The sequence below is a fragment of the Choristoneura fumiferana genome, chromosome 6 (genome assembly GCF_025370935.1).
Source record: "Choristoneura fumiferana chromosome 6, NRCan_CFum_1, whole genome shotgun sequence".
Classification (NCBI taxonomy): Eukaryota; Metazoa; Arthropoda; class Insecta; order Lepidoptera; family Tortricidae; genus Choristoneura; species Choristoneura fumiferana.
In genome coordinates, this window is record NC_133477.1 from 14,401,585 (window position 1) to 14,417,370 (window position 15,786).

The 15,786-nt window shown below is 36.6% G+C and overlaps 3 protein-coding genes across 3 annotated transcripts in view; 1 reads left to right on the plus strand and 2 right to left on the minus strand.

The window, feature by feature from the left end:
- Positions 1-141: 141 nt before the first annotated feature.
- Positions 142-7,057, minus strand: Pkn (serine/threonine-protein kinase N). The gene is made up of 2 exons (XM_074089385.1): positions 5,531-7,057; positions 142-2,370 (listed from the first exon to the last, which is right to left on the minus strand). Exons 1-2 carry the CDS (start codon positions 6,835-6,837, stop codon positions 555-557), a joined length of 3,123 nt encoding a protein of 1,040 aa, XP_073945486.1. The 5' UTR covers positions 6,838-7,057; the 3' UTR covers positions 142-554.
- A 253-nt stretch (positions 7,058-7,310) lies between these two features.
- On the plus strand, positions 7,311-10,471 carry LOC141429152 (glucose-induced degradation protein 4 homolog). Its single transcript, XM_074089390.1, has 4 exons — positions 7,311-7,803; positions 8,006-8,173; positions 9,192-9,424; positions 9,687-10,471. Exons 1-4 carry the CDS (start codon positions 7,657-7,659, stop codon positions 9,748-9,750), a joined length of 612 nt encoding a protein of 203 aa, XP_073945491.1. The 5' UTR covers positions 7,311-7,656; the 3' UTR covers positions 9,751-10,471.
- An 887-nt stretch (positions 10,472-11,358) lies between these two features.
- The window catches only part of LOC141429151 (uncharacterized), a 41,368-nt gene continuing 36,940 nt past the window's right edge, over positions 11,359-15,786 (minus strand). The window contains exons 4-5 of the mRNA XM_074089389.1: positions 15,568-15,762; positions 11,359-15,445 (exon numbers count right to left, since the gene is read on the minus strand). Of these exons, the coding sequence (XP_073945490.1) occupies positions 14,255-15,445; positions 15,568-15,762 (1,386 nt within the window). The 3' untranslated portion in view covers positions 11,359-14,254. The remainder of the gene's footprint in view (positions 15,446-15,567; positions 15,763-15,786) is intronic.

Consider the following 15,786-nt stretch of genomic DNA (forward strand, 5'->3'; position numbering starts at 1 on the left):
TCTAATTAGCACATTAGTAAGGACCATGCCAAATGTATTATTGTACATTATCTACTTTGTATGCTTATCACAAACTGCCTACTGTGCTACTCACTTGAAGTAAGCATGTTAGGAAAGATATTTAAAAATGAAAATGAAATCTTATTGATGATGCCTTTATTTCACTGATGTAAGTAAACAACTGACTGAGAACGTAATAATGATTTGACACTCCTTCCCTTAAATTACTGTTAATTCTAAGTTATTCAATTTCATAACTACATTATATAATAATAATAAATCTATTTCACAATGTTTTTTCAAAAATAAACATTATCGCACTTATTAAACTTACAATATTAAATTACATATTTCATTATAAAATATTGCATTTAACTGCACTAAATACAAGTTAACAAGACAATCTACACACTCTTCTGTAGAGACAACAGATATTATCAAAATACAGAAATGTTACACACTCTTGTAAGGCAATGGGGGTTTATTGTTTGTAGCTTGAAAATTATAACTAATTTGTTTATTATTATCTGAAGATGAATTTGTTTATAGCTGCCTTAGCACCAGTCCGCCATGTAGGTGAAATCATGGAAGAGTTTGTGGTCGGTGGCGCTGAGGGGGCGCGGCTCCTTCGGGGGCGTGAGCACGGCCGCCTCCGACGTGAACTCGCTGTCGAAGTTGCTCACGTCTTCCAGATTATTTATAGTTGGCACAAATGGTGGCTTCACCTTACGCAGAAGTAATTGCTCCCAATTTACATTACGGAAGAAAGCCTGTTTCTTCACATCTTCAGCATCCCTCTCGGACGATCCTAAACGTCGTTCGGGATTCTTTCTCAAGAGACGACGCATTAAAGCTATCGCTTCCAATGACAAAGTTCTGGGGTAACGAACTTCATCGTTCACAATTGAATCAAACACTTCGCCTTCGTCCTCGCCAGGGAATGGAGACTCGCCCACTAACATTTCAAATATCAACACACCAAGTCCCCACCAGTCAACGGCCCTCGTGTATGAGGTCTCCGTCAACACTTCTGGAGCAAGAAATTCTGGCGTCCCACAGAATGTACCGGTTCGGTCACCCCAACCCATTCCTTCTTTGCATAGACCAAAGTCAGCAATCTTAACATAACCATCAGTATCAAGAAGTAAGTTGTCTAGCTTTAAATCTCTATAAATAATATTATTTTCATGTAAATACTGAAGGCCCAATACTACACAAGCTGCATAAAATACTGCCCTAGGTTCTGTGAACACATCTGCATGAATGTGCATCATAAGATCACCTCCAGCTGCATACTCCATCACAAAACAAACATGTTGGTCAGTTTGGAAACATGCAAACAGGTTTACCAAAAACGGATGCCTAATCGCATTAGCTACCTCAAAAATTCTTTTTTCAGACAATAGTGAATCTACTTCATCTCTGGCTATGATATCACCTTTCTTTAAAGCTTTAATTGCGAAATATTCATTTGTAGCTCTGTACTGAGCTAAAATCACTTTCCCGAAATGGCCTCTTCCTAAAACACTCAACAATCTAAAGCATTCCATCGACATTTCTCCAGACGATTGTCGGCGGGAATCAAGTTCTTTGATAGTCTCTATAACTGATGATGAACGAGATGATGATATCCTCATATTACTTGTGACTTCAACAATTTGATCTTCATTGCTTGGGTATTCCAATACCAGTTTTGGAGATGGTGAGGGTGGGTACTCCACTAAAGGATTGTCAGATGAGGGTGTTTGTGGTTCTTTGGGTACAAAATTATCCCGCGCATAAGAATCTTCTAAAAATGCGAATGCTTCCTGAAGTTCTTTTTCCATTCGTAGAGTGGAGACATGAGGAGGCGGGATAGTCAGCTTAGGAGGAGGTGTCGCGGGGATTGGAGGCGCCGCCGCAGCTGTGGGCAGTCCCAGCGGTCGCACTCCCGCCATGCCTCCGAGCGTAACATTCGGATTTTCCACATCTTTATTTTCAGCACTACCAAACTGAAAGTGTTGCTGTGGCTGGTTAATATGGGCTGTTTGTATATTGCTTTGTATTGAAGGTGAAGATCGTTTCAAAAGTCTGCCAAGGGCTGCAGCGGGAATGTGCATTTCCCCATATGATGGTCTAGGAATATTTTTGCCTTGCTGCTTGAATATTTTTCTTTGTCGCTGTAATTTTGGTTTACGAGATATGATAGGGTTTAAGAACTTAATTTCAGCAAATAGAAGCCCCTGAGGTTCCAATTCAAGAGCCATACCATGTCTGATGTCATCAATAAATTCCTCTAATCTTAAAAATTTCACAGCACATAGGCCGCGCCAATCCTTCCAATGGACTCCTATCTCTAGTTCTCTTGATTTGTCCAGCTTGATAGTGAATCTGAAAAATTCATATCAGAATTGATTATAACATTTCTCATTCTAAACTTTAGTTGTGCAAAATTAGTCATACTATAGTATATATATACAGACATTATGTGTCTTGATAAGATATGACTAATAACAGAGGTATCATAAAGATAATATTCCTAGGAAGTACAGGTACAATCCATAATGAGGGCAAATGCCGTAACGCAATCTACATCTGGAGAATTGACTTTACAGTAGCATTTTACATTAGGTAGACAATGTTTTCCAAACATCACAATTTATTTCGAAAATGTAATAGCAAACTGAAATCTCAAAATATATACTACAATGAGACTCAGATCATACTTTATTTATCATAAAGTTTAATCATAGAAAGTGCATAGAAATAAAATTCTAAGAATATTGGATATATAATATGTAGGGCCCGGAATTTTGCGTGCGGCTGTTGACATATTGTAGGGAGAGAGCACCGCTTTTTATCGATGTTATCGACAAATCGAGTTTTTTAGGGTTCCGTACCCAAAGGGTGCCAACGGGACCCTATTACTGAGACTCCGCTGTCTGTCTGTCTGTCCGTCTGTCACAGGGCTCTATCTCTTAAGCCGTAAAAGTTAGACACTTGAAATTTTCACCGATTATGTATTACTGTGGCCGCTATAACAACAAATACTAAAAATAATATAAAGTTACAAATTAAAGGGGGTCGTCATACAAGAAACGTGTTTTTTTCAGCGTTTTTTGATTGCTAGACGTTATTAGCTATTTCGGTTTATATTTACCTTTTAAGTTTGCGATTTTAATGATGTTTTATAAAAGCTTCGATTATATAATATAGTGACTGTCTGAGTGTGTGGTTTATTCGTTTTTATGCAAAATTAATAAAGCAATTTATGAACCACAAACCTCAATGAAGCCAACTTTGATAAAGCGCTCGCTAAATCCACACCATATAATAACTATGTTTACATATTGTTTTTTACATTTAAAAAATCATACTAATTATTTAACACTATTTACAAGGTTTATAATACAGTTTAAAATTTATTCACACTAGTCGAGCTTCTTGTTATTTAATTACACAACATACAAAGTCCACTGAATTTCCCGCGAATGAACAATTGACTAATTTTTTTTTCTGCTGCGGTGCATGGCAAGCTTCTGAAGCGCTATTCGGCCTCCGAGAGGGCGACAGCCAAAGGATGAGAATTTAAAAATTTTCTTTATTTAAATTACTTGCACCTAGTGCTTACATTTTGGTGATATGTTTTTATTAACTTGTAATGGAATGTAACTAGTTATGTTTGTTCGGGTGGAATTAATATTTTAACTTAAATTTGAAGTGGATATCTTCAACCGATTGAGCTGAAATTTTGCATGCATGTATAAATCCGATGACAATGCAATATTATTATGACGTAGAGCTTCAGGGCTACTACGAAACTCGAAACTCGAAGTTTGCGTCGTTCGGTCCCTCTGACACTTATACTATTTAATACGAGAGCGAGAGGGACCGCACGACACGAACTTCCGAGTTTCGAGTTTCGTAGTAGCCTGCAGATCTGATGATGAAGTTAGATGTTGGCCATAGGAACTCTGTAATAAAACGACACAACTGCATCGATTTTGGTCTCATTTGATTCGTCTTGACGACTACCTACTTTGGTAACCAGGGGCAAAAAGTACCGCAAGCAAAAAAGCTTATTAGAATTTTTTACAAAAAATTATTACTGAACTATTTGTTTTTTAAAACATTGTACGGAGGTGCTGAACCCTTCATGCGCGAGTCGCTCGCACTTGACCAATTTTTTATTTATGTTTCTATTAAATAAAACCTCAAACTTTCCGATGATACCTACAATCGAACAAATTGAACACCCAGACAGGGTGGAACCTTTGTGCTACTAATGTTATGTTGACATCTCATACTTTTGTCAAGGAACTCATAGTGAAATTGATTATTAAAAGTTTCCCTGGGTCATGATTCAATTTGTTCGACAGTAGGTACTTTTTTCACCAGTCAATGATAAAAAAACCGACCAAGAGCGTGTCGGACACGCCCAAAATAGGGTTCCGTAGCCATTACGAAAAAAATGTTTTAACTAAAATTTGCACTTTCAAGTTGAATATGTCGCAAACAAATCACTGAATCGAAAAATCGTCTTAGCAAACCCCTAATGGTTTTAAAAGAGCTATATACCGCACAATATAGTTGGATGAGAAAAAAAAACACCCCCACTTTACGTCTATGGGAGATACCCTAAAAATTTTTTTTTTGATTTTTTTATTGTACCGGTTTGTCAGCATTTTTTATTATAAGCCTTTAATCGGACAGCATGTAACATTACAAGAATGTATAAATGTATTTCATCACTTCTTTCCTTCTCTTTTATTCATAGATATCTCGTTTGCTTATTTTTTGCATGTCCGTTTGCCAGGTGGCAAAGGCCTCCTACAAAGCAGGAGGCAAAGGTCTTTCTATAGCCACTCTATTCCATGATATTTCTGCGACCTGTCTGATATCGTCATCCCACCTTCCTTGTGGTCTTCCCCTTTTTCTTTTCCCATTTCTCGGGTACCATTGCGTAACTATTGTCGGCATAGTTTACATATATATCTGTGCAAAATTACAGCTTTCTATCATTGATAGTCCCTGAGCAAAGCCACGGGTGGACAGACAGACATGGCAAAACTATAAGGGTTCCGTTTTTGCCATTTTGGCCCCGGAACCTTAAAAATCGAAATATAGTAAAGTTTAATCCGTTTAAATTGTCTTATTGTAATCACTATAACTACGAATACATATTAGATATATATATATAGTTGATAACGTAAGTAGGTATTTGCTTGCAAGTGTTATTTTATTTAGATAAATTAACCGCATTGATAATAGTTGGACTATGGATAAAAAGCGGTGCTCTCTCCCTAAAATCTGTCAATAGCCGCACACAAAATTCTGGGCCCTAATAATATGTATACAAAGTACATGCTACCTATGTTTAACTACAATATAAGCCTGAAATATATATGTTATTATTGGTTCACCTGAATGTAAAAAAGGCCACAGACAGATAGATTTCAAAGTAATAAATATCCTTCTTGGCATATCTGTTCAAGGTTATGATTGTCATGCAGAGGTTAATAAAGTTAATAGTCAATGAAGTAGAATTTACCTTTGATCCCATGCTTGTTGTGAGCAAGGCCGCCAGCTCGTCTGAGCAACTGTGTGGTTGTCCAGTTTCATGACTGCCATTATCTCATTGCTGGTATCTTCTTTAATGCTGTATGTATACTTCATGGAGTTACGTATTGTCACTCCCTTAACAAAAGATTTAAGGTCTGAGGGGCTTGCGAGAGGATCGCGCCGGGTACGCCCTGGAACATCATCCAATAGATCTTGACAACCCATCAGTCTGACTTCTAGAGTTCCCGTTACTTGAACGCACGGGCTTATCAAAGGAGCAGGAGATAGAAACTGAGCTCTCGAGCCACTGCCTGTGGACAGACTCACATAACCAGGGCTGGAGCCTGTGCTGCGCAACTCATGGCCTAATTCTATAAATGCAGGACTCTCAGCAGGTAGCTCCTGCCGACGCATGTCCAAAGACCTGCGCAGCAAATCAAGTTTCTGACTGGATTCCAGTAAGCTTGTCTGGGCCTCATGTAATGCTTTCTTGTCAGTAACCTTTTTGTCACTTTGCAGGAGTCTAATGGCGTTTTTAGATCCCTCTACTACAGCTGCTTCAATTCGAAGTCTGTTCCTCAATTCAGCAATCCGTTCATCCAACAGTTGGTCTACCCCACTCATATCCAAATTTCGACCATCACCATTGGCACTAGCACTATCTCCCTTTTGCTGTTTGCTTAGTTTAGAAATGCGTAGCTTGAGGTACTCAATTTTGTCCTTAGAGTCTGCTAGCATTTGATGAGCTTCAGCGAGGAGTTTCTTATCGCGGGACTGGTTACTGCTGGTGATGCTCTGAATCATGTTCTCAGCTCCTTGCTTCACTTTAAGCTCAATGTTCAGCTGTTTCTCGAGGGAGGCGAGCTTGCGGTCCGTGGTGGCCTCCCCGAGCTGCCGCTGCTGCTGCGCCGCCTCCGACGCCAAGATGATTTCCTCATCATACGAAAGGTCTTCCGGCGACGTCGGCGTGGACTGACCGCGGGATAACAGTAGCTGCGACTCGAGTTCTTGAAGGTCCGATTTGAGCTCATTGAGTTTCAAATTGGCTTTTTTCACGATGTTAGCGACGTCAGAGAGCGATCTGCGGTCCGTAGCGACTTCGCGTAGCTTCTCAGCACCCTCCTTTATTTTGAGTTCTTTACGTATCTCTCTACGTATCACATCCTTGAGTTCCTCCAGTTTAGAGGGCAAAGCTATTTCTGGAATACATTCCGTCTTAATTCCATACTTGACGCCGAGCTCGTAGAGAACGGGGTGCCGAATATAATCACTGTGGTAATAACCTGGGTCTGCCATAATTGAGGATGCACAGACTAGTTAACCATAATTATATGGGAAAATCACAAAGCGTTCGTGAGCTTATAACTTTTGTAACTACGGATACTTTCAGAATTGAAATAAGAAATCATTGTGTCAAACGTTAAATTTAAACATAAATATTAGGTAAAAATGCAAAATCACAAAACGAAACACAGCTATGACGGACTACGAAACGAAATCCTCTGATTGAATGAATGATAAATAAATCATAATCATAGACAACACAACACTAGCGTGAATGAGTGAATGATTAATGGCACAAAACCAGGGTTGCTATATTATTCGATTATTGGATTAGAATCGAATAGGAATCGAATTAGAAAACTTTTAATTCTGTCTATATTCTATACTTTAATGTAACTTTTCGATCATATAACAATCTTAAATTACTTATTTTTCCAGTAATTATATTATTAATAATTGCTTTTCCGTAAGTCTCACCTATACAATGAACTACAATGTGTACCGAACTTTAACTTTCACTTCCTCCTCCTTTCTTCTCAGTATTTTTTTAAGTAAAGTAAAAAGCTCTTGCATTGCCAAACCTGTAAATTACAAAATTAAGGAAGTAACGTCATTAAAATTTGTTACATTTATTATTGTGTTACCTTCTGTAGAATCTACTGGAATAACGGCTAACTGTCAGGTGTCAGGTGCTGTACCTTGGATACCTTCTGCTGCTGCGTAAAATGTACTATAGGCTGTTGTAATACGGTGTCGTACAGCTGGATCTCGGCTCCTGCTGCTTGTGACCTCAGAACCTTAAATTGTTTCTTATATTTTAATGGAACGATAATGCCAGTGAAGGTTGACATAACGCCACCGCCGCCAGCGAACTCCAAGCAACCTGGCGTGACCAAGTCGCTGCTATACAATGGCTCGAAATTTCAAGGGCATCAGAAATCTAAAGGAAACTCCTATGAAGTTGAGGTGGTCTTGCAGGTTAGTGCCTTTGATACTAAACATAATAGTACTTTAAGGTTATTATGTAGATTCTATCTCGTTCAGCAATATAACCTAGTCAGCAATATAAAATCGAGAGTAGTAAAGTTTATTGCATGATGAACTATAACATGATTTTCTTCAAACGATTTGTTATAACATATATTATATGTATCATACTTTTTATTTCAACTGATTTCAGCATGTTGATGAGGAAAATTCGTACCTGTGTGGGTATTTAAAGATAAAAGGTTTGACAGAAGAATTTCCAACATTGACAACTTTTTTTGATGGGGAAATTATATCAGCAAAATATCCATTCCTCACAAGAAAATGGGATGCTGATGAAGATGTTGATAGAAAACATTGGGTGAGTTAAAGAGAATTCAAATTATTGGACGAATTCATTCAAGTATTTTACTAAAACTAGATTCATGACATGGCACTATTCCAATTAGACTATTTCTTAGATGTTGTAAATTCTGTTTATTTTCTCGAAAGGATTTTGTTTTGTGATACTGTTCAAGTGTTGATATCTGTCAACAATAACAATATTAAGTTCTTTTTATATCTCTGACATAATTATCTAGCAAGTCATTGAACTCTTGCTAATTACAATGTAAATAACCTTTCTTCTGCCAAAATCTGCTAAAACATTAATTACTTGACAATTTGTTAGTGAATGGATACATATTCAAAGGCAAACTTATGTTAAGGGATCTCTTCCAATCATCTTTTGAGTGGATGAGATGAGCATTCATGTAATGTCAATTAACAGATAAGCATTGAGGTGCATTGGTTTTAACTTTAATGCTGTATTTTTTTATTGACAAATAAATATGTCAACAACTGACTGCCTAAATCCATGCAAATTGGCATTGTAATGTGTGCCCTCTGTGCATATAAAAAAGCTCATAACCTCATAAGTCTTGACTTTTTTAACATAGCTCTACAGACCAGGCCTATAATAACCAGTTATGTGATTTTTAAAAATATTTCAATACCTTTGTGAAAAGTTATTCCACTGCAAAAATTGAACTCCACATAGTACATTTGGCAGGTATTCTTACAATGTTTGATATACTTTTGTGAAAAGTTATTCCACTGCAAAAATGTAACTCCACATAGTACAGTTGGCAGGTATTCTTACAATGTTTGATATACACACAATTGTTTGTGTGAAACTTAACAGCTTTTAACTCAAAGGGGGTTTTATTCTGGGGGTAAGGTAGATATTGATGAATATCTGATTATACATCAAGGGGGTAAGCTTTATGATTGTAAATTTATGAACAGGTCGGGCGAAAACCTTACAGTTTATTGTGTTCTCTTAATCTGGTTATGCACAATTCTTTTTGATTTAACATATATTTTTCCTTTTCTTCCAGAGCAAGTTTGACTTATTTGTTCCATACTTGAAGACATTTAATTCAGACTCATTTGATTATGACTCTCTTGCAAAGGCTGATTATGTGTTTATGAGGTGGAAAGAACATTTTCTAGTGCCGGATCATACTATTAAGGATATAAATGGTGCTTCGTTCGCTGGCTTTTACTATATATGCTTCCACAAGTCAGCAGCCACAATAGAAGGTTATTACTATCATCGAAGTTCTGAATGGTGAGCATTTATTTGATTTCTACTAAGCTTTAAATTATTTGTGCTCAACTAACATGGGCCTCATTTTTTTAAACAACAGTTTGTTTTAATTATCTGTTTTGTTTATAAATGAAGTGAGTAATCATTAAAGAATCAAAGCTCATGATTAAAGTTTAATGAGACCAATGCTCTTGATAAAGAAGTCTCTAGTATAGGTAATGTTTGTGTTACCTAGTATAAGACTTGGAATATTATCAATATCATATTTTTCTATTAATTCCAGGTTTCAATCTTTGACTTTAAGTCATGTTCCGGAACACAGCATCCAAATTTATGAGTTCAGATGAGATGTTTGGAAACTTTCAAGTTTGGATGGTTATTTGTGTCCGCTAGTACTTACATGTTCCTTAAGGCTATCTTCGTTTGATATCTTTGAAAAAGATAAAAATACCAGTTTGTAAGTTTCCTCAGTATGTAAGTGAAAGACGCAGGGCCAATGACAGAATTCATCAGAACAAAAAAAGATAAGAAAAATTTCATAGTAGTTTTATTTGAATTGATGTATGGATCATGAACAACATTAGCGGTCTGTTCTTGCATATACTTCTGTTGAGCGTCTACCTGTTTCTATGTGTAATATTCAACAATGAAGTACTTTTTATAGTCAGGAATACCTAATGAAATTATTAAGTGTGTAGAATTAGTACTTATGTACCTATGTATGTTATTAAAAATACTCTAATTTATTTTCTGACATTTGAACATGATTGGCCAAAAAATATGGTAGGTAATGTATATGTTTCTCAATAATATAATAGTAAGTTTTTATTATTGTGATATATTTGTACAAAGTACTTGTATGTAAGTCATCATGTTGCTGTAATTATTTAGCGATCCTGATCAGTGATCATCATTGTATGAAGTGTGAATATTTCATAAGTACCTATGTAATCCATTTGAAATCATTCAGTCGAAGTATGTGCAAGTGCAGGGAATGTTTTGAACAAGTTAATATTTTGACTTGGTCATAAATAATTGAATATTTTCAATAAAATGTCTTTACAGCAAGTTTTAAGGTTTTTTATTGATGTTGCTTACAACAAAATAAAATACTTTTTTCCCATTTGATTCAATTTTAATGTAACACATTCAATATTTACATTATTAATAAAATACTGGCAGATGATTAATAATTTTGTAATTCATCAAAATGCAGTACAGTTATGCAAATTTTAGAGTTTATATTTTTAAAGAATGTTTAAAACGGAACTAACAATAAACGCTCATATAAATAAATTCGTACCTACGCAATTGCTGCCGCCCACACAGGCCACGCTGGAGAAGGCAACTTACAGCTTCAGATATCAGAAGTTGAAAAGATGTTTCCAAACTAATAAGTATTTAAAAGTTCTTTACTCATGCATAGCTTGGTTGTGCCAATATCAAAATCATTTTCGGGATTTTTGTTAGTTCCATTTTTAATTACATTTTATATTATTAGTTCACTACTTATTATATTCTTAAACTATTTGTACAGTAAACAGTTGATATATTTGTGCATGCTGAGCAGTGCTGCACATCCTCTAAACCTACGCAAGCTGTTTTTAGCGCGAAAAGTCGCAAAGAGAAATTGAAGAGCTGCCAAGTCTTCGCAACTTACATTTCAAATTGCAGTTGACGTGATCGACTTTTGATTCAGTTCAGACACGACGAGTTTAGAAATGAGGACCAGTAAATAGGTGAGATAATTCCTGTCTTTATTTTAAAAGGTTTAAGGGCTACATCACGATGCTTTTGTACTTTGAATAGTTAGTCTTGCAATGGTAATACGGTATTTGACAACTCCTGATTTTGCCACATCTTAATATTATTATAAAAATATAGATAAACAGATAGTGTTTAGCGAAGAGAAAATTTAAATCGGTTGAAAATTGGATTTATAGTGATTTTTAAAAAAATCTATATACCTGTCTCTTTCTCAAACGCTTTTCTCTATGCAGCAAGTAAGGCGGTACTGGCGTGTGACGTCACATGCCAGTATGTCTTTCTCTGTCTAATCTTGAATTTCAAACCTTTATAACTTTTTTATTTGTAAAGGTAGCTTAAAATTGTTTTTCTATTTGATAACAGGCATTGTGTAGTTTTAATTTATAAAACATATACAAAATAGTCAAATACCGTTTTCATAATGGGTGTAAACGTCGCCAAGAGTAGGTATGTTATGTATCCTTGGTGAATGGTGACGCATACATAATCATCAAAAAGGATAGATACGACCGAAATGTAAGAAAATTAAATGGTTTTATTGTGGAACATCGAGGATGAACTTATTTTGTAAAGGTACAAGGGATTTAATATCTCTAGATAAATACATTCTTCTGTATCATGATTACGATTCTGGAAATAGTAGGAATGAAAAGTTGAGGTTACTAAAATATATATTAAACGCATTAAGTCCCCTTGTATATATAAAATATGAGTGTAAATTGTAAAAGTTTGAAATAATTTACAAGAAAGGACTATGGACAGTGATTTACATTCATTGGGCAACCAAGTTTTCTATGTACGATGGTAAAAACCTATGCAGCGTTTTGAGATCTCATGGTTCAAAGAAAAGCTACAGTTACTTCTGGTACGCGTGTGGATTGGAATTCGAAACTTCAAAACTTTTTTTTTTATTCGATTGGATGGCAAACGAGCAAGTGGGTCTCCTGATGGTAAGAGATCACAACCCCATAAACACCAGGGGTATTGCAGATGCGTTGCCAACCTAAGAGGCCTAAGATGGGATACCTCAAGTGCCAGTAATTTCACCGGCTGTCTTACTCTCCGCGCTGAAACACAACAGTGCAAGCACTGCTGCTTCACGGCAGGATTAGCAAACAAGATGGTGGTAGCAATCCGGGCGGACCTTGCACAAGGTCCTACCACCTGCAAAACTAAATACTTTTCTTCCAACTATGCTTTAATTTCATCATAACCGCACTAAATACCCAGCACAAAGCGGCTTTTTTGCTCTAGAGCAGAAAAAATGTATGAAAATCCTATATTGCATTGTTTTAGTTTTTTTTTCAATTGTACGACCACAGAGGTAACACAAGTATTTTTGCTATTAAATTAGCCTGCATAGTGTAAAAAAATCTAGTGTTAGGTTGGTCAACCTGACGGTCTTATGAAATTGACAGATTGCGTTAAAAAAATAGTTATAATTTCCATTAACTTTTTCCATTGTGACACGAAAATTAATCATACATTTGTAGCAGCTTTAACGGTGTGCAGCTTTTTGGTCTTCACCCATTAATGAATTGTTTAGCATAAGTTTTTTTTCGTTTACTATGCCTGTAATAGTTGAAAGAAAAGCAGATTATGCACCTAGCATTAAGAAAATTATATTGCCCTCGTGCTTTTTAAAGCCCTCGCTGACGCTCGGGCTCCAAATCGGCACTCGGTGCAGTAATAAAGACCTTTCTGCTTGGTGCAACAATCTATACTATTAATTTAATGCTCTTTTAGTTGACTGGTTTTTGTGGCTATAGATCGCAGTCTCTATTAGCCTAATTAACTTACTATTTCGTTACAACGTGAAGTGGCGGTTATTGAAATAATTAATCACTGAACATGATCCTAGCTGCCGAAAACATAAAATAAAGCAGCGAAACTCTTAACGGTCTATTATCCAAAAATAGATTACTTACTTTGAAAGATGATATTTAAATAGTTAAATACCTACTTTAATTTAGAAAAATACGTCCCATTTTCTATCAAGATTCATCGAATAGGATTAGTATAATATGTATTAACGAGATAAAATGCACCAATGCGTTATTATTGGATACTCTAAACACTTAATCTAAGCTTTGGTGGGATCGTTATATGTATTTGTAATAGTTCGGTAGATAAAGTACGAGTAATTATACAATACGTTAAACTTTAAAAAAAAAACTAATACATTTGCAAACGAATAGACACATTGCCTGACATAGTTCGAAAAATATACATAATATACATTAAAAAACTTAAAATGTACAGGAACAAGGTGTCCTTCAATCTCATTAAATTGCTATAATTATGAGGCAAGTTTGCTATAGGTCCGGCGAACCAATTATATTAACAAGTAAAACCTAAGACCCTTTCAAGGAGATTGGATATTTTGTCAGTTGCAGGTGGGTTAAAGGCTTCGAAAATCACTCTCCATTATTGTCTGAACAACTTTCGAGCTAAGTCTATTAATTATCCATTGTGTTTAGTAATATGTCACTCTAACTAACCCTATTAAACGACACTTACTTATGGCAAATCATCCTTGAAAAAGTAGGTAAGTCGGGCAAGCCAGCGCCGGTACAATTTCATAAGTAAACTAAAACAATGTTACTAAACACCAAACACGCTACTAGACATCTTACTACCACATTTCACAACGAAAATAACATCGAAATAATTAAATCGAATAAATATTAAATTAAATTAGTGATTGATAATCCATAAACAATTTACATTTAAACTAAACAACGATAATACTCGGGAAGTTGAAACACTTAAATTATATAAGTAGGCGTACATATTTACAATAACTTAAACAGCTAATAAAAAAACTTAACTATATATGACTGTAATATTTGGCTTTAAAATAAATAGGCTAATATATTGAAAGCTATTGACAGAAATGTTTAACTCAAGTAAACACCGATACTAGGATTGTCGTAAGTACATTTGCTAAGATTCCTACTTTCCACCTATGTTTGGAGTGATTAGTAGTAATTTTGAATGTAACATTACTCTCATTTCTTCCATAGCTTCCATTATAAGTCGTCGGGTAACATCGAATTGTCTAAAGTTGAGAGAGGAAACAAGCTATCTTTTTGATGTTATTTCGCTGCTGAACCAATGCCGCAGACCGAGTAGGGTGTAGAGGTCCTGGTTGTGAGAGCGCACGTTAGCGTGTTGCGGAACCGCCCTGTATGGATATTCTTTGGCTTGGCCGGCGTACGTGTCCTGCAATTTCAGGTACAAGCCAGCGTGAGCGTCGGGGTAGCCGTGGGGTCGGAAGTAACTGTGCGGATACGTATGGTGGTGTCGCCTTGGATTCTCGTGACCCATGTTGCCGTACACACCTCCAATTTTACTGCGATCTGGCCAGTAATCCTGTAAATGACGGAATGGATAGTCTGGAGGTGGGGTTACTGGATGCTGACTGGACCATGGATATCTGTAATAGCCTTCGTTTTTAGGGATAAAACTGGTCGGCGGAAATATCTCTTTGTGTTCTTCTGGTGAGACAAGTAAAGGCGCTGGCGGTTGGACTGGTTCTTGCGGTTTATTGCGTCGGTGTTGGAGCTTGGTACGCGTGCCCAAGACGCTGTCGTCTTTTAAAGCGTATTTCTTTTGGTCTTTGGTAAAGTTGTCGTCAGTACTGACTTCAGCGTAACGGCTGATGAGTTTTATTGCTTCTCCAATGTCAGAATACTCGGTCTCAGGGTTAAGTTTGGTTTTTTCTACTTCTTTTGTCAAATGTTGGTTTAAATTAGAGTTAACGTCAGTAGGTTTTACGGTAGGAACCCCTGTGCTTGTTTCATTCTTATCAGGATAAGCATTGACGCTACTTTCATTTTTTTCGCTCGCGGTATTTTTAACAGATGTAACATCAACTTGTGCCGATGGCGAATCACTTGTTTGTTCAGTTGTTACCTCCGTATCTTTGTGTAAACTGTCATATTGCGAGTTACCATAAAGAACAGGATCCACATTAACATGTCCATAAAATTGTTCCTTCTGTCCTTGGTCCGTCGTGGTAGTGGTCGCAGTTTGGGTTTCAGTTTCATTGACCACTGGACTGTCCCGTTTTGGCTTATCTGCGAATGGCAGGAAGTTGTTTAAAACGTTGTGATTTAATATGCCAGGACCATCTGGTGAGCTGGTAGCATTGCTCGGTTTCCTGTTTTGTAGTTTTAAGAGTTCTAGTTCAGCTTCTATGCTGGCGTCATTGTTAGTTTTGTCTTCGTGTTTCTTGTCAATTTTAATATAGCTCTGTAGCTGTTCTTGAGCCTGGAATGAAATGAAGGTTTGGAATAAGACATCACAGTTTTTGTTTAAACATTTTACTTTAAAATGAACATGCAATAGATCGTAATTATAGATGGATAAAATAAATTATTAGTTTAATGTACCTCTGCGGCTGGCTCTTGGGCTTGAAGGGGGGCGGCTTGCGGGTCCAGGCCGATGGGTATGGACAGCTGCAGTGGGCCCGGGTCTTCGTCGCCGTAGTCGTACAAGTACACGTCTCCGCTCGGAGGCGAGGGGAACAGCGCGTTCAATTGCTCGAGCAAAATGCGCTCGTGCTCATCTTTGTTTACTGTCACTACCTGAAATTTGATAAAAGCTGTTAT